Source organism: Sinocyclocheilus anshuiensis, unplaced genomic scaffold (genome assembly GCF_001515605.1).
Source record: "Sinocyclocheilus anshuiensis isolate Anshui unplaced genomic scaffold, SAMN03320099.WGS_v1.1 scaffold733, whole genome shotgun sequence".
Lineage (NCBI taxonomy): Eukaryota > Metazoa > Chordata > Actinopteri > Cypriniformes > Cyprinidae > Sinocyclocheilus > Sinocyclocheilus anshuiensis.
In genome coordinates this window covers 557829-580802 of record NW_015539923.1, presented here as the reverse complement: position 1 = coordinate 580802, position 22974 = coordinate 557829, and the positions used below count along the sequence as shown (strand labels likewise).

General features: G+C 36.2%; 2 protein-coding genes and 1 pseudogene across 3 annotated transcripts; all 3 read right to left on the bottom strand.

Annotated features, from left to right (window-relative positions):
• Window positions 1-961: 961 nt before the first annotated feature.
• On the bottom strand, window positions 962-4319 carry LOC107686592 (uncharacterized). Its single transcript, XM_016483658.1, has 6 exons — window positions 4134-4319; window positions 3347-3457; window positions 3179-3235; window positions 2805-2912; window positions 2578-2724; window positions 962-1027 (listed from the first exon to the last, which is right to left on the bottom strand). Exons 1-6 carry the CDS (start codon window positions 4317-4319, stop codon window positions 974-976), a joined length of 663 nt encoding a protein of 220 aa, XP_016339144.1. The 3' UTR covers window positions 962-973.
• A 1263-nt stretch (window positions 4320-5582) lies between these two features.
• LOC107686591 (cadherin-1-like) lies at window positions 5583-13275 on the bottom strand (annotated as a pseudogene).
• LOC107686549 (actin-binding protein anillin-like) lies at window positions 12411-22812 on the bottom strand. 2 transcript variants are annotated; one of them, XM_016483590.1, is made up of 23 exons: window positions 22705-22812; window positions 22207-22272; window positions 21800-21976; window positions 20633-20719; window positions 20321-20493; window positions 20116-20208; window positions 19930-20010; window positions 19589-19718; window positions 18529-18971; window positions 18068-18162; window positions 17288-17417; window positions 17071-17206; window positions 16804-16968; window positions 16578-16704; window positions 16405-16453; window positions 16206-16271; window positions 16082-16114; window positions 15814-15835; window positions 15620-15729; window positions 14637-14723; window positions 14072-14179; window positions 13853-13989; window positions 12411-13688 (listed from the first exon to the last, which is right to left on the bottom strand). In XM_016483590.1, exons 2-23 carry the CDS (start codon window positions 22262-22264, stop codon window positions 13526-13528), a joined length of 2670 nt encoding a protein of 889 aa, XP_016339076.1. In that variant the 5' UTR covers window positions 22265-22272; window positions 22705-22812; the 3' UTR covers window positions 12411-13525. The 2 variants fall into 2 exon arrangements, with proteins under 2 accessions (XP_016339076.1, XP_016339077.1); XM_016483591.1 differs by lacking the exons at window positions 19930-20010; window positions 20116-20208.
• Window positions 22813-22974: the final 162 nt, after the last annotated feature.

Below are 22974 nucleotides of genomic sequence, written 5' to 3'. Positions count from 1 at the left end.
CTGGTCGCTGAGGAAATACATCAACTTCACGCTGTGGATCGCCGGATCGAGTCCAGCCCGGGGGCGTCGCATGTGGTTGCCATCGTCGAATCCGCCGGCCGCGACGTTCTCAAGCCCGCCGCCTCTGCTCACTCTAGGCCTCTGGCCTCCGCTCACTCTAGCCCGCCGTGTGTGACGCTGTGTTTTGTTGTGAAAGCGAAACTACTTTGTGCCGGCTGTTCTGACTCAAAGACTGCAAGTAAGTTTTTTTCATAAACACATTTCATTACACCAAATACACAAAATAATGTTCTTTTTAGCAACATCATATGACCCCTTTAAAGGGATAGTTCACCAAAAACTGAAAATTCAGTCATCATTTACTCACCCTCTAGTGGTTACAAACCTTTAAGAGTTTCTTTCTTCTGTTAAACACAGAAGACACATTTTGCTGGTAGCCATTGACTTCCATATTATGGGAAAAACAAGTATGGAAGTCTATGGCTACCGGCAACTGTTTTGTTACCAACATTCTTCAAAATGTCTTCAAAATATTCACATTTTTATTCTTGGGTGAACTATCCCTTTAACAACTGTTAAGAAAGTAAACATGGTCAATTTTAATCTAATGTTGTCTTTTTGACTTTCAGCATAGCACAACAAGAACATCTTAAGACAATTTAATAACCACATATAATTGTACATAAATATACAAAATCATTGATGGTGTCCATGTTATGCTCACAAATGACATGCATATGTATTGAATGTATATAAATTATACATTAAATGTAACATATAAATTATGTTGATATATTGTTTGGGATTTTCACAAACGGAAATATGTAGTCAGGTTTTTGCAATATCACTATTATTTGTCATTGTAAACCTGGGTGTAAATGCTTAAAAATGTATTTATTCTCTTGATAAAATAAAATAAGCCATACATTTGTTTGCATAAGTTTCCTGATTCCATACACCGTCCACCGGCTGTTCAAAGGCTGAACTGTTCATTTTCCAGCAGTGGATCTGTATGCTCATCTGATTTCTAAGAAAAACGGAGTCAGATTTAACTATATTATATTAACTACATAATAAACATTACAAGGTTTCTGCATGTTTAATGTAGGTAAATTTTTTTAAGACCACTTTTAAAGAAAAATGAAGGAATACACTTTAGGGAACACAATAGTTCAATATGTTCTCTAAATGTAAATGTCCAGGGAGAACAGAATGAGTTGTATTAGCAACACAAAGTTTGAAATTGAAAATACAAGTTCCAACAGATCTATCAGTACTTTTTCTTTTAATTGACCAAAAAATAGCTTAGCTATAAAACGAAATGATCACACAGCAAAAAAAGTAATGTTCTTCATCTGTATTTTTGTCCTGTTTTGCAGTGCAAATATCTGAAGATTCATGAATCAAGGTACATTTACACATAAGATAAGAAATCTTATTTTCTGAGAAATTCTGCCAATCTGCTCAAAACATTGAAATTAATTCAAAGCAAAAATACGTTTTTATATTTTAAAACACATTTGATCTTGTTTAAGCATACACTCAATTGTATTCAATTTCTTAGAAAGTTTTATGTTGCATCTCAAATGCATATTGATTTACGAATGTTTATACATTTGTACTGGAAAACAAAAAAATACTGAGGAATATATTCATTAGTAGTAATGCATTCAACATTTCATGCCATGGCTTTTTGAATTTAAGACTTTCTTCCCTGATTTAAGACCAGTGTTGGGCAGTAACTAGTTACTAGTAACTTAGATACTGTAATATTACTTTTTGCAGTAACTAGTAGTGTAACTAATTACTAATAAGATTTCAGTACTAATATTACAGTTACCATCCATAAAACAGCCTAGCTACTTAGTCAACCCCGCTGATTTAAAATCCAACAATCAAATAATTCCTAGATTTATTTTCATAATTTTCCCGACTTGCACATGCATGTGATGTCCCCAGTGCTTATATGGAAAATATATCCCCCATATGGAAAAGCTTACATTCAGCAGATAGAAATATTGCATTATATTGATTTTGTCAGGAAAAAAGATGATCTGAACACTGTTGTGTAAGGTGTGGCTTTACTTTACTCTGGCATTACATCCCACCCACATCCCTCTGATCAGCATGTGGTACATTATATAATTAAAAATCTTTTTGGAATCTTTTTGGCAGTTTCTTACAAACTTATGTGATTTGATAAAATACATAATGAAAGCTTCAAGCTACACATGACAGTTAATGAGTTTAATACAACACTTCTACTTGAATGTCACTATCAATGACTATTGAGTGTTTGTAATAACTTCTGCCTGCGATCCAATGTCTAGTAGTGTAACTAATTACTGTTGCCAGAAAGTAATAAGTAACAATATTACTTTTGAAAGGAGTAACTAGTAATGAGTAATATATTACATTCCTTGAGTAACTAGCCCAACACTGTTTAAGACCTTTTTAGGACTTAATTTGTAGAATTTGGTGAATTAAGACTTGCTTTTTAAGACTCGCAGAAACCCTGTATATTATCACTGCATTCCTAAAACTATATTCTAGAGCTTGAATGTATGAATGTTGTACCTGCATTACGCTGATGTAGTCCTGTCTGTAGAGGGTGCTGTAGGACTTAATACCTTTCCAAATCAGAAAGAGCATGTATATGGCTGCTAACATGCACTGGAGGATGGACACGAAACCACTGCCCTTCAGCACATACACACCAATGCGCTGCGAGAGAGACCATGATCTCATTTCACTGGTAAATTCTAGTGGTTTATTGAGTTTATTGAGTGTCTCTGTACACGCACCTGCTGAGGGGTGGCCTTTTCCATTAGTGAGGATTTAATAAAGAAGGTGACAAAAGAACAAACTGCAAACAGTAAGCTGAAGATATTCAGGCCCATCAGAGTCATGACCTACAACAGAAGAGATCACACTTTACTCAAACAAGCACGCAGGAAGCCTATTAACATGATATATTTGGACACAAATATCTGAATATCACCGCATTAGACAACAAAATATCAAACCAAGTGACATTCATTTCAAAGTAAGAGAGCACAAACACATTTTTCAAGCTAAGTATTTCACAGAAAGATGTTTATGGAGTTAAGAACGATACTGTTCAAAAAGAAGACAAAAGGAAAATCATGGATTTAAAAAAGATATAAAATAAGCTTACTTTGAATTTTTTGGGTTTCCTTTGGACATCAATTGCAAGTGACCCCGTGGCTAGAAACTGAGACATAAACAGGTATATAACACAGAAAACAACTAATTAGTAACTGTACTAATTCTGATTTATTGACTGTCAAATTTGGGAACCAGGAATGTTAACTGGAGCACTTACAAAAAGGCTACACCATATTGGAGCTGTCATAGACGCAGAACAGCTGAAAGTCAAACAAGTATAGGAGAAAGTGGAAAGAATACAGAAGGCAGCACTGAAAATCTGAATGACCTGAAAGAGAAAGAGGAATTAGGCTACAGTATATACTGCCTACTATTGGTCAAATAAAATTGTATGTGAAGCAGTAAGCCGTATGCAATAATAAATGTTTCAAATATTAGTATGCCATGCTGCCATAATGTATGTTTAATACAGCAAGTGGCATTCATTTTGAAAAGAATTTTTTTTTTTCATCTTTGATCCAGTTTGTGTCAACTTTTGGCAGTCCGGTCAAACGATAAGTCAAAAAAAGATGGTAAATATCACTGATGATACTGCTATCATTTGTCAAACTCTGTTAATCATTTGAGTAAGACATTATTTGAAAATTTTAATTTCTTTAAACTTTTAATATTAAAAGTTTTTTTAATTTTTATTAGTTTTTTAATGTCTATCATGTTTTTCTTAAGTTTATTAGTTTGAGTTATTTTAGTATTTCATGTTAAACTAAACAAAAATGAGAAATGTCGCCCTGGTAACTAGCTGAAATAGAATAATTTTAAGTTTTTATTTGATTTCAATTAACATTTACTTTCTTTCAAGTAACAGGAATGTTTTCTATGGTTTTAGATTTAGTTAACAAACCCAAAACTGAAGGTGAAGCGAACCTGTGAGCATATGTATTCATTAAATCTGAACTTTATTGGGATTGTTGGGTGTCTATGACAGTTAAGCCAGATTTTGTTACCCCAGACAGGAGAAGGCGGGTGTTGACCACTGTCCCAAACCAGCGGACCAGTCTGTCTTCCATCAGCTCTCCAGCTGTGGAGTCGTCAGCTGGAACAGGGCAGGGCAAAGGGCGTGCCTTAAAAAACACCTGATGCAGCCCCTCCTGAAACATGTTCTGAGTCATCTGGGACAAAAGAAGTGACATCATGAGTAACCACAACAACAAATGGACTTGATTTGGATTTTTTGGTTGCGTAGTTCATCTAATTGGTTAACATACATATACCGTAGCATTTACAGTCATGCTTGATCACTGACAATTTAATACAAGTCTATAGTGACTATTATGGATTTACGAGTGAAGTAATGTATAACTTACCTCTGAATTCCCAGGCATTATATGAGACGCCTTTCTAAATTAGTGCAAAACAAGTCACCAAGCATTCAAATATATGGATTAACTTTAAGACGAACCTCCGTCTTCGTGAAATACAGGGTCAAAGTTCTTTCTCAAGGTCTTGCTCTAAAAGCCCGCCCAATAGGGAGGCATCCTGATGTGTGATTTGTCAGGATCTGATCAAAGGTTGTTTAGAGTCATAGTTTCATATTGGCTGATATGAATCCTATCGTTTAAAGTAAGCTTTATAAATTCTAATTTTTAATAATTAAAAGAAAAAAAACTTTAAAATAGCATAAAAAAAATATATATATATATATATATATATATTGCTAAAGCAGTGTTTATTAATAATTGAATAAGCATTATGCATTTTATACAATAAAAAAGCAAATACAACAATAATGAGATAAAGTACTGTATTAAACGAAAGTAAAATCTTCAATAAGCAACTTGCGTAAACTCATGCAGAACAAAAAATAAATTGCAGGTGCTTGTCTTACATTGTCAATTCAACAGCTTCAGTTGCATAATGCAAATATAAAATGTGTAAAAAAAACAAATATACCACCATATACTGTGGCAGTGAGTTTGTTTCTTCATCAGAACAGATCTGGAGCAATTTAGCATTACATCACTTGCTCCTTAGTAGTGAATGGGTGCCGTCAGAAAGAGAGTCAAAACAGCTGAATACAAACATCACAATAATCCACAAGTAATCCACACGACTTCAGTTTATCAATTATCATCTTGTGAAGCAAAAAGTCATGTGGATTACATGAGGACTATTGTGATGTTTTTATCAGCTGTTTGGACTCTCATTCTGTCGGCACCCATTCACTGCAGAGGATCCACTGGTGTGAGTAAGTAATGGAATGCTAAATTTCTCCAAATCTCTTCTGATGAAGGAACAACTCATCTACAGCTCAGATGCCCTGAAGGTGAGTCAATTTTCAGCACATTTTCATTTTTGGGAGAACTATATTCCTTTAATGACTTACACCATATTTGGTAACACATTTCACATCACACTTTTATATACATACTCCTATATAGTGATCAGAGCACATATCACTCTTCTTCTCCTTCAGCAAACATATCAGACTCCTCCAGTCTTCTGAACTGAGGTCCCCAGTTCTGCAGATGCTGGAAGTCCTGATCTCCATCACCGATGGACGACTGCAGAGAGCTGAGAGATCCAGATATAGACCCCTCACCCTCATGAGCAAACACCAGCATGGAGTCATACGGTGCCACAAAGTGGTCATCATCTGCTGTGCACAAATTCTACAGAAACACAGTCTAGTATTTAACACATGCATGTAACTTTTGATGGTGGTGATTTTGTTGTGGATGCTTTTCAGGATTTTTTGTTGATCCAAACCCAGGGCAAATATGCATGTTGAACTTTCAGAAATCATGTTGACTCTTATGCACTGTTATACACATAAACACTCTTACTATACCTCATAAATGAAGCTTTCGATATCTTCATTCTCGTCGGGATGTTGCCGATAGAAGACCGTTGGTGAAGCCATTGGGGCAATATCAGTAGAGAAAACCTGTAGTCTGCTGCACAATAGGACCATATCAAAATCCTGTAACATGCATGTACATACACAACATAAACACTGATAAGACTTGACAAAAGTAAAGTTAATTGAGCATGATATGTGGAAGAGCTTGTGCACCTGGTCCTGTTCGCCTCCTCCTTCCTCATTTTAACATAAAATATTATCCCTGTCTTCTTCTGTATGGTTGAACTGTTCCCACTGAACTTTTCTCCCACACCTCCTCTTCAGGAGAAGAAGCAACAGTAACAGCACTATAGAAAAAAAGAAAACATTTTTTGAACATCACTGTTATTAGTAGTGACTTTAAAGGCCAGCTTCATTATAATCATGAAAACACACACACATACAGTATATGTATTTATAGATTAATACTTTTTTGAAATCAGAAATTAATACTATTTCACAAGGAGGCATTAAATTGATCAGAAGTGACAGAAATCTTTTGTAACTGTGAAAGTCTAGACTATTTCAAATAAATGCCGCTCTTTTGAACTTTCTATTTTTATCAAAGAATCCTGATTTTTTTTTTTTTATCAAATTCAGCTTTGCACATTTTAAAATTGATTAAAACAGTAATACATTAAAATACTATTTTGGTAAATTACAAACCTTTGGTGAACATAACATTTTCTTTCAAAAATAAAAAAATAAATCACTCACACACAAAATTATTATAATATATATATATATATATATATATTATAAAATAATATTTATAAACATATATTCACATTTAGACACTCATAATGATCGGTTGTTTGCTTACCAAGAAAGCATAAGATGGCCGCTAGCACATAGATGAACAGAGTGACGTCAGCAGCAGGTAACGTCATCACCCTTACAGTCACACACCTCCACTCTTATAGAACTGTGCTGATATAACCTCTTGGAGTTGTACATATGCAATACCAGGCTGTATTCGCCAAGAGCCAGACGTCTGAGCGGCTTCAGCAACACCACACTGCCTGAGAAACGAGGGGAGAGCAGAAGTGTGAGATATCCAATATATTTACAACAGATTAACAAAACTTAATGTGAGCTAAACCAGTCCTACTGCTGGAGTTGCTGATGATAGTCCAGTTGCTTTGATATTCTGTATTTAGCTCTATAATGAAGGGTGGGCCGTTCCCTGGGCCGTCTGGATCTGTGATGGTCAGACGGACGGGCTTCGGTTCAATGAGACACATCGGGACTCTGCGCTCCTCCAGCACTGGAGCGTTGTCATTAACGTCCAACAGCTTAATCACTAAATGTGCCTGTTCCTGTGGCGGGCTCGTCATCTACAGAAACAAATAAACAAAGCAATCCACACAACCTGTCTAAAGCCAACATCAGATGTGTTTTGAGTAGGGTTGCAAAAAGGTGGAAAATTTCCAGTAAATTTCAGAAATGTTGTCAGGACCCGGAGCTTTGCGTGCATTGATCCTGCTGAGGGATCTCCTCACGCTGTCCGGGGACAGCGTCATCACCTGGTCGCCGGGAGGAGGTGGAGTCTTCTGTGCAGTGGTGCTGTTTTGTGCCTCAAAGCGAGCGAAGAAGACGTTCAGCTCGTTCAGCAGGGAGATGGTGCTGAAAGGGTCTAAGTCCACGTGTGTTGGGGTCTAAGTCCACGTGTGTTGTATATTCAGTTTGATATATGAATGTATATTCACTTTTGATGTCATGATGATTCCCTCCATCCCGCTGGGGCCGGTGCTGATGTTAAAGAACCCTTTCTCATTGCCCTGGATGATGGTGAACTTTGCCACTGAGTTTGCAGTTAAAGGCTCATCTCTATCTGTGACACCCAACCTTGCAACAATTTCCTCAGCCTGATTTTCTTGTACTGTACCTGCATACTGCCAAAACACACACAAACAGTCCGTTTCAGAGCTACTCAACATCAGATGTGTCTGGAAAATTTAGCCTAAATCCAAAAGTGAACTTACCTTTCTTTGGCTGAACTTAGGGGCATGATCATTGCTATCAGTAATTTTGATGATGAACATACAGGTGGAAGAAAGACCGTGACCATCCATATCTGCTGCTTCCACAGCCAGCTCATACACAATTTGATCCTGTTATCACAGAGATGGCAAAAAAGACAGCCATGTTCAGATGATGGTTCTGAAATAATATCAGCATTCAAAAGTTTGAGGTCAATATGTTTATTTACATTTTTTTTTTTAAGTTTAAATGAATCATTTTGCTAAATTTACCAAAATGTACTAAATGTTACTCTTTTGTACTTTCTATTCATCGAAGAATGCTGAAAAATGCATAACGGTTTCCACAAAAATATTAAGCAGTAAACTTTATTTTATTACTAGTGTCTGGACACACAGCAGGAGAAGGGCCGAGCTGTTCAAAATCTTAATGCGCCTTTAAATTACATTTGTCTCATTAACGTACATTTATGTCCTTTGCTGGAAGAGTGTGTATAGACATTTTTTCAATAACTTGTCTTTCTTTGGACTGGCTAGTTTATGCTTCACATACAGAAATATAATATAGATGGCCCTTACTCTTTCCTTTTTTTTGTTTTTACAGCAAAATTAATCGACAGCCATTTTTAAAGTGAACTTGGTGATTAGATTTTGGACTGTTGCCTTGAACGTGAGAACAGGACGGCGCGGCACTTCTCATTCGGTGTGTATCACAGCCTATTTGAAGTAAATGGTTTACCATCAGGTTTAGATTTCCTGAACAACTTGATAAAAGTTGAGTCACTGTGTAAGTTAACGTTAGACCTTTTGCTCAGTTAATCAGATAAGAGAGACAAGATCATTCCAAATTTAGCCTAATATACACATGTTAGTAATGCATGCTGTGAAAGTAATACATGAAGTGCAGTCACAGTGTCGTATGTTACAGTACAGGAAAATTTAGCTAATGTGGAGTAATGTGAAGTAAAATAGTCCACATCTGACACATTGAATTAGTGGTTATGTGAAATATCATTTCTACCTTTAATCAGCACAGGCCTGGTTTCAGAATCAAATCAGTGCTTCTGAAATTAGTAAGGCACGCACATCTATTTCGACATATATCTATTGCTGTGGTTATCATTACTGTCAATCATTACAACTTTGAGAGCAAACCCCACATTTATATGCAGGTGTCTTTGCAGTGTGGCCACTGGTCCACTTAGCAGCATGAAAAAAGTTTTTATTCAAATTCTGAATGTATTATATGTAGCGCAAAGAGCACTCCCTTTATAATTGCTGAAAATCTGTCACTCAGTTCACTGCAATCTCACACAGTTCCATTATAATCAATGAAGCTCTCAACACAACACAATCAATTAAAGTGCCTACACTTTGTTATAATGAAAGTAACTTGCAAAACTCAGGATTGAACAAAAAAGTCTGGTGTTTTGAGTGGACTGTGACTTAAACTGAAAAACCACTGATTGGTCATTTGGGTTCAAGAAATCAATAGATATGTCTCTGATTTGCTACATTCCTCAACGTTGCTCTAAATAGAAAACATTGACGCTCTCTAGAGTGCAAGCACAAATACACACAATTCACTTCCATTCTTTCCGGGGGAAAAAATGTATACACTATTAATGAAACAAGACTAAATTTGTACTAGACGTGTGAAATTAATGTGAAATAAATTTATTTTTTTTTGTAATTTTAGTGCTTTAATTTAGTTGCCAAAGCAACATTTCTAATTCTTATTTAATTTTTATATTTTATTTCAGCTTTACTAGGTTTATATTAACAACAACAAATATTTTACCGATGTCCTTGCTACGTTTCTTTGCGTTGATCATGGTAATATCCTTGCTGTCTATGGCGGGTCAGAGAGCTCTCAGATTGCATAGAAAATATCTTAATTTGTGTTCCGAAGATGGGTGAGTAATTAATGAAATAATTTTCATTTTTGGGTGAACTAACCCTTTAATTTCAGTCTTTATGTAAACAAACACAGATTTAGTAGCTCTCTGTCTAAAATGCCCATAGTGGCAAGGCCGATGACTCCACTGGCTAGGTCAATGTGAAACACCCCACCGTTGGGTTCCTGTCTCACCAGCTTGTAACGCACAATGCCATTTGCAGTTTCTGGGTCATCAGTATCTTTTGCCATCACTTGTATGATAGGCTCATCTGCAGTAGGAGCATAAAACATAGTATTTTACGCCATGTCAAACAATGTAAAGTCTGAAAAGGATAGAAGAATCTCCAGTCCTACTTTGTTTTGCCCTTTCTGGGACTTCACCCATAAAATGATCCTGGGTACACAAGGGTTTGTTGTCATTTTGGTCAATAACTTTGAAAGTTTCATGTTTAATTCAGTGTTACTTGCTGTTTCTTTGTAATCATTTGTGAAAATTCCAGCAATTAGAAAACATTTTCTAAACCATTTTTCCCCCCAGTTTAGTTAATGTGATGAACTACATCTGTGTTCAGAGAAACTGGCTTGAATCCACACACCCACACACACACACACACACACACTCACACGCACACACACACACACACACACACACACACACACACACTAAAAGACCATTTGGTTAAATGTAATTGCAGAAATGTCTAAGATAAATTTTAAATCAGTTGTTTGCAGATGCCACTTGATTTTGCAATGATTTTCATTTAAATTAAGTAAATGTCCAAATACTTGTTGAGGCCACTATACATACAGTATTAGAAATAAACAGGAAATTCTGAAAACAGTTGTAAATATATTGGTGTAATTTAAGTACCTGCCCAAGTGCGCTGCTGTTTCTCTTGTCAAGCATGAAGGGTCCCTGTTGAATGGCTGCTAAATACTCTGGTATGATCTCTCCATGAATTGTTAAGATTATCTGTTAAAATATAGATGAAAAAAAAAACTGATCAAGTTTCAAATAATTAACGAAGTTGCATTCAATTCCTTTAGGTGAAGTAGGAACACAAAAATATGAATTCAGATGCATTAATTTTCTTTCTCCATTAAGTAATAAAATCTACAACCAGTATTCAGTAATTTAAACAAACACAATTCTGAAATAATTTATATAATTATATTGCAATTATGTAAGATCTATTGTCTGGACTCATTTGCTGACCAAAATACCTATGACAGTGTCATCTTCACATTAACATCTATAAAACAAAAAGATGAGAAAATGGCATCAAATAACACTTACCAGACACAAAACACAAGAGAAACTTCCATGAGTGAATCTCTTCATCTTCACAGCAATACTGAACAATAAAAAAAAAAGAGAAATATAGCCTGTTTTCTGTGTGTATTGTCTGCTACCTTTTCAGTTTCCCGCTTAAGCTGTATTGTAAAGTCTGATCTTAGTGTGTGTTTGCACATTTGCATGTTTAAGGAAAGGTGCTGAAGGTGTAATACATCAGAGGACAATGAGATCACCAACAGATGATGGCATGTTTAAAAGCATAAAGTAACACACAAGAGTCATGCATGGAACATTTCAATGTCAGCTGTAACAAACTACATACATAGATGTCATGCAAGTAGTTTTACAAAATAAAATATCATTATTATATATTATAATAAAATGCAGACTGTTTATAGTGCTTTGATGCAGCAACCCTTCGGGCACAAAAGTGCTAGTGAATGCTGTCATCACGGAAAAATGACTTCATGAGAATTTTTTTTGGGAGATGCTCTATATACTGTAAATAGGTTCACATAATATTCAACTCTGGCAGCAGGACATCTGGTGAGTTTGCTAGTAATAATCCATAATTAAAGGGCTCGTTCATCCAAAAATTAAGATTGTCATCATTTACCCATCCTCATGTTGTGTCAAACCTGTATGCATTTCTTTTTTCTGTTGAATATAGAATATATTTTGAAGAATGTGGATAACCAAATAGCTGCTGGTAGCCATTGATTTCTATAGTATGAAAAAAAATACTATGAAAGCCAATGGCTACCAGCAACTGTTTGGTTACCGACATTCTTGAAAATATCTTCTTTTGTGTTCAACACAAAAAAGAAACACATACAAGTTTGGAATAATATGAGGATGGGTAAATGATGACAATTTTCAGTTTGGGGTGAACTAACCCTAAAGCTAATTATCTGCCGAATCGTATAAATTTACTGGATAGAACTAATGATTGATTGCTTAAAGTAATTACTAACCAGCAACTTTGCACATTTAAGTTAAATTAAGTCTTGTAATAAATGTATTAACACAAACTATAAGATCCTCCACCAAGTGTAAAAGAAAAACAAACACTTCCAGCTTTAACAGCCATATTTATTTTATAGTACCTTTACCGGGATATTTCATATAATTTCATATCGTTTAACATAGTAATAGTATGAGACCCTTGGCAAAAACACATATATGGGATAGACATGGCACAGAAAAGCTTCCTATCAGTTTCAGTCCCTAGAGTGAGAACTCTTTCACAAGACAAACAGATACAACCTGCTGAAGCTTCAAATAAACCTCAAAGAAGTCATAAGGTTGTACACCACTCTCTCTCCCCCTGCATGAATTATCATACGGCATTTTCAGACTGACAGCTCTGTAGTGTTATTCTTATACTTGCACATTCCAGATTTTAACCCAAGAACCCCAAACGACCATCAGATTAGGTATAAACTCAATCGTTTAGTTTATGTTGGTCAGACTGTCTCCTAAAAATATAATATACACCTCACTGGATATAATGCACGGTCAGGTACTCCCAAAAGCATTTTTGTAGTAAACAATCATCAATGTTTTTCAAAATCAAAACCTAAGGAGACATACTATGAAAATGAAAATGTCCTCCCAGAAAAATAAGATATACGATTCAGGACATACTTCATATATTGTACATTCAAATAAAAAACGATTCTCCCTTCTAGATGAAGACTGCAGTTTTACAGTCACATACATTTTTCCCAGAGTAATTGTTAAAGCAATAAACAAAAAGCTTTAGTCGAAGGAAGACAAGTAGTGCTTCCCTACTAATGCAGTAAACTTAACTATACCATGTAATTAAGGACACCCTCATACATAAGCATAATCTGAAACAGATTATTGCATTAAAAATGTAAAGCATTTCAGTTGATCATTCAATCATAAGCAACTGTCTGAATAAGGCAGGAGAATAAATAAACATTCAGATAGGCACTTTGGAGACTTACCTCATGCATTCAAACCAGACTGCTCTTACTACATGGCTTACCTGAAAATGAATGGCAATGGCAAATCCATCTATCCTTACAGTGTGGTAAACCATTCTAAAATATAGCACAATCTATAAGATGTAATGACAGATCAGAAATCTCAACAAATAAGCCACTATAATGTATGCATCTTACAAAGTAGTATGTATTTATGTAGATTTCGATGCACTATTATGTAAAACAGTTCTTTTTGGCTGCTTCTATTCTCAGAAGCTCTTCTTGTATTTTTTTTGTGCCACATATGATCTTCTCTGAGATCTCCTTTCTTAGTGTTACATGGTGAGGGTTCACATGTGTGTTGTGTTACAGGATACTCTCACGAGAGTTTCCGGTGTTAGAGGACGTGCTGGCCCTGTTATCGTTAGAGACAGGCGTCCTATTCCACGTTACAGAGTCCAGTAAGGTCTGATTCAGTTTCTCCATCCAGTCAGACCTCTCCTCCCGTGTGTCTGCTGAAAACCAGCACCTGAACAACAAAAGATCATTTAGATTTGAATTAAAACCAATACTCTTATTGCAAACCGATACTAAATGTTAAAGTCATAATGAAACAGAAGTAGCAGATCCTTTCTTGCGTATTGTGGAATTTTGGCTGAACTCTTTATTTTAGTAAATTCATGGATGCATTACTTCTTCAAGGTCTGGCTGTGTTCTTGCTGGAGGGTGTTAGTCTCTACTAATTCAAAGGTGTGGGGCCGTGCACAGCACTCTCGCTCCACAGGCCTGACACTGCAGAATCCAAAGAGAGAGAGACTGCCATCTGCTGGCTGGAAGAGAAGGAAATTATTTAAAAAAAAAAAACTTTAATGAGGAGGATACACATTTACACACATAATTACACAACCCCACCTTGTTGCCCATCTCATTCGGGTAGTTCCAGTAGAGCAGGTGTCCTCCTTCCAGAAGGAAGTAGAACCTCTGCCAAGCTCCAAAGCCACTCACATCCTCAAACATGGTCTACAAGAGGAGAAGGAAAGTTACAGCATGAATTTCACAAAAACACAGCACATTTCCTATAGACACACTTCATTAAGCACATAAAATGACAAAAGAATACATTAAAAACAAACTGAGATCATAGATGAAATTATCATTTAAATCATTTAAAATAAAGTACTAATGTAACCAGGGAGACCCTGTTGCAGCTCTACTATTCAACACATTGCATATTCTTGTGCCCTAAGCCATTCTCAAACTTGCATTCAAATGGATCAGACTGCGACTATGAAGACAAACTGCTAACGTCTTTCACATATCTGCTTTGCAAATATGTATTGGCAACTGTATTTTCACATTTTTTGCTTATATACAAATTAGTCAAGGGACTACAGATATGGTAAGTGCCTTTTCCATGTGATAAAACAAGCTAAACAAAACATTGACCAGTGTCTGGAAATCATACACACCAACTCACCAAAAAGCCCTGATGCTGGACGCTGGCGTGGCCCTCACTGTGCAGCCGCAGATAGATGTGGCCCTCTAGAGGAGAGAGGAAGGGAACCTACACAATGTAACAAATAGGTTAGTCATGACACAGTAAAAAAACAACAACAGATGTGCATGTAAAAATGCAGCAATATTGTACACATTTTTAGTAATGGCTTATCACATTACAGTACAGCTTTAAGAAAAAAGGCTCTAAAACAGCCATCATTTCTGAATGGTTCAAATTTAAATTACTTCTCCATTTGTAGTAACACTCCAAAATGATAACATTCAAAGAAAATTAATTTGAACTAAATCTTAAACCGCATTTATTTTACAAAAATCTTTTGTAATATTATAAATGTCTTTACTATCACTTTTGATCAAGTCAATACATCTTTGCTGAATAAAAGTATTAAATTTCTTTAAATTACTTCAATTTATTAATAAAAATATACATTTTTGTTACATTTTCTAGGTCTGGAAATAAAATTCCATATCTCCATAATAAAATACAGAACATAAGGAGAATAAGAGAGGGTAATTGTGGGGATATTGGTTTAATTTATCCCAAAGCAAGTTATGAATGCCATAATCAAGACATTGTCATTTTATTGACCATTGCACAGGCCAGGGGATTCACGAATAGTAAAAAGATGAACAAAAGGCCCAGCAAACACACTAACACAGAAACTGCCTTCAAATTTCATCTGAGTGGAGAGAAACAGGAGAGATGGACAGAAACCCAGTTACATGACCACAACCACACCAAAGTGCAAACACAACACAGAACAACCACTGATCTCCTGTTTAACCACTTAAGTGAAAATTAAGCGTGTAGAAGTGTATACAATATTTACTGATTTTAAAAAGAAAAAAAAAAACTGAGTGATCATGCAACAAGTGTTCAAAAAGGTGAGGACAGCAACACAGACACTCACTAATGTGAACAAAGTTTTACTGCATCAATACCTTGTCCAGAGGGAACTTGCTCTGTCCCAATGAATTCAGGGTAATCTTGTGAGAGCCCACTAATGTGAAGTTACTAGAGCGCTGGGCACTCAGACCAGGAAGAGTAGCAGCTATAATGGACGGGAAAGAAATATCAGTGGTGTCTGATACCACAAATCAACCAATGATTAACTGAGTAATTGATGAATACTCACAAGTCACACTCTGGTTAGATTTCTAGAAAAACAAAAATAAATATTTAAATGAGCTAAAGGTATGCTACCATTAAACAAATATAAAAACACACAATGTGCCCCATTAATGATTTTCTGAATTGTTTGTGAAAGTATTCTTATGTGACAGTTCAAAAAGTGTGATTTTATGAACATCATAACAGAAATACAGAAAATACTGACATTTGTTTAGCTCATGTTTCATGAATGAAGCCCAATGATGGTAAGTAAACAGACGGTAGATACATACTGTGATGCTGTGGAGAATCTTCTTGGGTGTCACCTAGAAACACAAACATTTTGCAGCAACTGTGCATTGCCAAAAGTAATAAAACACTCTGTTTTCTCAACATAATGTGTGAAAGTGTACAAACCCTTGACTTTGTTGAGCTGCGGAACTGCTGAGCATTCATACTGCAGGTATTACTCCGAGTACTGGACTATAAAACAGTGGAATACATAATAACACCTAATTATGAACTAGAAAATGTAAGTTAAAGCTTAAAGAAAAAATATCTTATCTTTTAAATGAATGAAAACAAATATATTTGGTTGTGCACAAACTCTACCTACCAAACTGTAGACCTCAACATCAATCTCAAAACTGGAGCGAATGCTTTGTCTGTGGAAGGAAAAGATTCAAACCAGTGTAAATCACTAATGTTGTATTTAAAAACCTTCTCTTAAAGCACTGCAGTTTTAAACTCTGACATCAAAGAATCATTGTATGTAGCATGTGGACTCACAGTATAATAGAAGTAGGGAAAGTGATGGTGTCTCCATTTTGGGCATCAGCAGCTGTAGCCAAAGGCGTTGCCACAATATTACATGGGCCATAACGGATCAAAACGAAGAAGTAGTGCGTTGGACGGCCTTTATAGAGACAGCAGCCATAACAAACTGTGTAAGAACATTGTCCTTGTGCAGTGAAGATTCATCTTCTGCCATTAATAAATACGAATTAATGCTCACCTGTGCGAGCAGAGCACACAAACTCCACCTTGAGGGGCAGCTGGATGCTGCTGATGCTGACTGTGCCTCTGCAGGGCTGCAGAGGTGCATTCTGGGAGTCTGGTTCATCAGACTCACCCTCTCTCAGCCTGCTAACCTCTGTCAGTAATGCTGCTCGCTTCTCACCTGCATTAAACAGACAAATGAGAGCCAAATCAGAACATGCGGTCTCAGTGATTTGCAGGTTCAAGTAGAGAAATGCACTTTGTTCACAAATGTTCCACTTACTGGAGACAAGCAGGAGTTTCTCAGCCTCGGCCTCCTGCTGGGAACCTTTCCCATGTTCCTCATCACTGCAACAGCTCAGAGCCTGCAGCGTCTGTGTGATGATTGTCTGCAACTTGGCTGCCTCCTCGTTTAAAGCCTTAATGGACCAAATACAATCACCTGCATCAGATCTTGAATGCATGAAGTCTCCTAAAATACCCCAGTATAAGTTTCAAACCTTAATTCTCTCCTTGATGTTGATGGGCTTTTTTGAGCAGGTCTTCTCTTGAACCTGCTTCTGAACTCCAGGGGTCAAGCTCTCAGTAGAAGGGGGGTGGATCTTCCTTTGTGAGCGGTAGGCGTCAATGCTGTCAATCATATGAAAAACAATTGGGTAAAGAGGTAAATATCAGTGGTTGACCAATATATAGAGCCGAGTGGCTCTTGATCGATATAATACTGACATGCACTACCATTCAAAAGATTGGTGTCATTTAATATATATTAAATATTAAATAAATTAACACTTTTATTTGGCAAGGATGCATTAAAATGTTAAAAAAATGACAGTACAGACATTTAGAATGTTACAAAATTGTATTTCTAATTTAAAAAAAGTACTGTTATTTTGAACTTTCTACTCATCAAAGAATGCTGAGACAAATTACCAGACTCCACAAAAATATTTTCAACAATAAGAATAATTTCTGTTATAGTTTCTGTTTCTGCTACAATGGTTTCTGAAGGATCATGTAACACTGAAGACTGGAGTAATGATGCTGAAAATTCAACTTCACAGGAATAAATTACACCTTAATTGCAATAATATTTCTCAATATTGCTGTTTTTACTGTATTTTTTATTAAATAAATGGCTGATTTATTAGTCTATCACTAGTAAAAAAAAGAAATAAAAAAGCATGTACTACCAGTACTAAATACCAAGCTGCACAAACACAGCGATACAGAATGACAAGGCTCTTGACAATTTATTATTGTTATTATTTAAGTGAGCACACCTGTATAAAGGTGGAACACTGTCAGCAGGACTAGCTGTCATTTCTTCAGGTGAGGGCGGTTGTACTGATGGCTCAGACACAGTAATTTCAATCTTCTGTAGAAACATTCAGAAACATACACTTATTGTCTTCTTAACCAACTGATACATTTATATCTATGTAATAAATTACACTTTTACACTGTAACTAAAAGGTGCATGTATCTGTATATTTGAACTTTCCATCTACACAAAGGGAAAATTCAGATGCAAAACACAGCCTGGCATTTAATTTCATATGAAAAGTGGCATAATTATGCTAAAAGGCATTTTGATGAAAATATTTTTGACAAGCACTTGGATTTCATTGGCAACATAATATTTAACCATATACACTGAACACACAAAGTCCTAATGCAATTTCTCCTATTCACTGGATGTCACCATATGAACAATTAAAATCTCTAAAAATCAGACCAATACCAGTGGTGTGACAACAGCCTCCACAGATTTGCTGAGAGGAGAAATAATACAGCTGGGCGGCAGGGTTAGAAAGTCCTCATCACTCATGGTGCCGCTCTCCTTCTCTTCCTTCATTTCTCCTTCACCATCGTCAATAGACTGTAGCTCCTTATCTTTATCCGTTGAAGAACTGGCTTCAGGAGTTTCTTCACTCTCTTCACACATCTCACTCTGGTCAAGGGGATCCTCATTTAATGTGACTGTGACCGGTTCCTGTTTGTCTTTCTTTTCAGCTGTGTCCGATTCTGTTTTGTCTTCCTTTTCAGTCTCTGATGAATTGCTCTCATCTTTCTTCACCTCCTCTTCCTTATTTCCATCTTCACCTTCAGCTTCATTGTCTGCATGCTGCAGGACGTCGTCAAACATCTTGTCAATTTGAGCGGAAGTGTTCAAAGTCCCAGGTTCTGTTACAGAAAAAAAATGTGGTAAATATGGTACTTAAAGGGATAGTTCACCCAAAACGGAAAATTCTAAAAATTCAACACAATTTAAGATATTTGATGAAATCAGAGTGCTTTCTGACCCTCCATAGACAGCAAGGGTACTCCCACGGTCAAGGCACAGAAAGGTAGTAAGGACCTCGGTAAACTATCAGTGGTTCAACCATAATTTTATGAAGCTATGAGAATACTTTGTGCGCAGAGGAAAACAAAAATAACAGTCCACCGCCATTATTGAGAGTACCACAACGCAGGAAGAAATCATTAAATAAGTCGTTATTTTTGTTTATCTTCGTTGTGCACAAAAAATATTCTTGTAGCTTCATAAAATTACAGTTGAACCACTAATGAGACATGGACTATTTTAACGATGTCCTTACAACATTTCTGTGGCTTGACCATGGTAGTACCCTTGCTGTCTTCAAAGCTTCAAAAATATCAAGAATTTGTGTTCTGAAGATGACCTAAAGGTCTTACGGGTTTGGAATGATATGAGGGTGAGCATTTAATGACAGAATTTTCATTTTTGGGTGAACTATCCCTTTAAGTTAGATTCAAGAAATTTCAAGAAGCACATTTACCTGTAGATGTATAAAGTTCTTCATTGGGGAAACGGATGTCCACAGAACAAGGCGGTGTGGTGTTCAGGCTTCCATCAAATACCTTACTGTCAAGCTCGCAGGAGCTGAATTCAGTTTCCTTTAGCTCATCCTGCAGAACAGACAAAAGCTGAAATTAGGCTGTGCCCTATATACACAAATAAAACCGCGTGAAAGACAAAAGACAGTTCTCCCCAAGTGAGTCTGTGCAAACAAATCACTGTGCCCCAGTGAACCTCAAAACCAAGGGTGAGGAAGTATGACAAAAATAAAAGCCGAAAAGACAAATACACTTCAAGAAATTGTCTCAAATACATGCTCACACTCCCGGGCTGTAATGGAGGCCACTGGAGTTTTCGATTTTTCCTGTAAACCCAGGGAGAGGATGTGGATGGAGATGCCCTCTGGGAAAATGGGCATTATTTACTTTTGAACTAAACTTCTAAATGCTCAAAAAAAATTAAAACAGACAAAAATGCACAGTAAGCAGACAAACTTGATTGGCTCACCTCAGTGAGGGACGAGTCAGACAGACTCCTCTTCAACCACATGTTTTCTGCCACTGGCTGAACCTTCAATTGACGCAACTCATTCTCACGTGCCTGCATTTGAGACAGTTAATGAGACAAGATTTAGTAACAAAACATATCCTTCTCTTAGAGACTTGTTTCAGAAACAGTTCGAAAAAAGGTCAGATGGGTGGGACAGATCTACCTGGCGAATACGGGAGGCCTCTTTACTGCTGGGTGTCACTGCAGTGTTCAGCTGCTTTTGAATGCCATGCACAAAGCTGGAGAGATTGCGTGTGCAGGGGGTGGAGCTACTGGGGCTGTTCAGTGGCGTTCGAGCTTTGAAGCGCTGCAGGCGAGAGCTAAACTCTCCCTCACCTACCATAAAAATACACATTCTTTTTTGATTTGCTGATTTTTTTCACATCAACTTGCCACAATTCAAGACTTAATAAAGAATGCAGTGAAAGAAGTAGCAGTTGTGAAGTGTGAAGCCTAGGTGGAAGACAATTCTCACCTATGTGACATATCCGCGAGGACATGCTGACGGTGCAACCCTCGGACCCGGGGTCAGACAGGCAGCGCTGGACTAACCCAGTCCCACCTGATCACACAGAAACAAGACTATTCATTCCTAAACTCTGGATATATAATTACACTACATAAACATGCTTAAAAGAAAATGCTCTCTCCACCCTTAGACAATAAAATGTAAAAGTGCAATATGAAAGAATGAACAGTGGTTAATAAATAACAAGATTTTATATTCTAATTTACATATTAGGAAAAGTGCATATTGTACATGATTTAATTGTTTTTTTCATAAGTTTTAGTCTTTTTGCATTTCCCTTAAATAGCCATGCATTGGGACAAATTACATTTTAAAAGTACAAATATTTCATGTAGCCTCCACGCAAAATACAAAATGCATAATAATAATAATAAGAAGAAGAATAGCATTACATTACAAGACTATACAAAAACATAGTTCTAAAGTGTTAGAACTATTTGTGTTATTAACAGATATATTTAATATGCTTACATTGTTTGTTACATATGTTTAATGGTATATGTAATAGGCTTGCTATAACAAATAGGCATAACTAACATATTTCCATGTGCAGTGACAACAAATATGACTGTGGTTGCTTGTTTTTTATGCTGCTCCGAAATATTAACAAGATCATTTGGATTAAGCAACATTTAATAACCAGAGAGGCTGATTATAATGAACTTCAGAAAAATACAAAAGCAGAGAAATGCAGTGAAAATAGTGTACATTCCTACATTTTCAAAAAAGAAAGGGTTGTTACTCAAACCGAACAAAACAAACAGTAACAAAATACACAAATAACAAAAATGCTAAAATTTTAGTATCAACAATACTAACATTGTTTACTATCAGGAAACATTGTGTACCAGTTTTACTTCATAAATCTACATTTAAAAAGTTAATTTATTTTATTTATTTATAAAAGCGTCTGCTAAATGACTAAATGTAAATGTAAATAAAAAAACTGTATAAAACCTTCTTAAGCAAAATGAATTTGAAATGTACTGGAAAATCAACTTGCTGCGTTAAGATATGGGGTTGGTTGAAAAATAGCAAAAAAAAAAAAAAAAAGTTTAAAATATACTTGAATTGCCAGAGTGATTTTACAAAAGGATAAATCTGAATTCCTACCATCTCGTCTCTGGCTGAGTTGCTGGACTCTGGAGCGGATGGAGGCTATGGCAGGAGTGTCTGGTTTCACCTCCAGCTCTGCCAATCTCAAGTGTGTCCTGGCAGGGGATTTCTTGGGGTACAGGTTCTCCTCTCCCCCTGCTGCCAACCGCCTTTTCTTCAACACATTTTCAAGTTCTGCAAAACATTTTATAACTTATAACTCACACTGATATCATTATGTGGCATTAATGATTAAACTGACAATGACATATAATCTTAAACAGTACATATAAAAAATAAAGCTCAGTTACAAATGAATGTAGCGGACATATCTTAGACTTTGCAACAATTGACAAATTACTATACTCCAAAATGGTTTGTATGTTGAAGAGTGAAGGCGGTGACAGATGAGAACACAGTCCTACCACAAGAGGCTGAAGTGTTTTCCTCCAGCGGATCTCTCGGTCTCTTTTGATTTTCCATCTTAATACCTGTCAGCAGAAACACAGCTTTAAATTCAACGAAATTATGTTTAATTAAGACAGTCATAAATCAAGTGTATGTTACGTATAGGTAACGTTACTGACTTTGAATTAAAATCGTTATATACAGACGTGTTACTAACTTTGTTTACACAGAACAATTTATATGGGTTCATTTCAAATTCAAATGTTCATATCAACGTCAATAACGTCGTTATTGTTATACGTCGAGTCGAGTTTTTCCATCTTAATAACTTGTATCGTTATTCGTATAACGTTATCGAGACATTGAGGCCAAAGCGCTGCTAGCTAGCAGTCATTGTTAAACAAAACAAAAGACTAAATCCAAACTAGGCAAGAGTTGTACAGAGTAAAATGTAATGGCATTCTTTTAAATAAGTCATTTTTGTCGGTATTATTGTTAAAATATATCTTTCTTACCTCAGTAAAATAACCGTGTCAGAGTTTGTGTAATTTTCAAACGTCTGCGTCTGTCAGCTGAGCTCGAGCGTTTGAATTTCCGCGGGCGCTCCGCGCATGCGCAAAGCATCAGCACATGTCAAGCCCTCCAGTGGACTGACAGCGTTATAAAAATATAGAGATTATTTACAGACATTTAAAAAATAATATTTATACCTGTTATGTCACTAAATGTATACATTTAAGCAATCAACTGAAGCAAAATCCGTGAGCTTTTCCGTGAGCATCTAA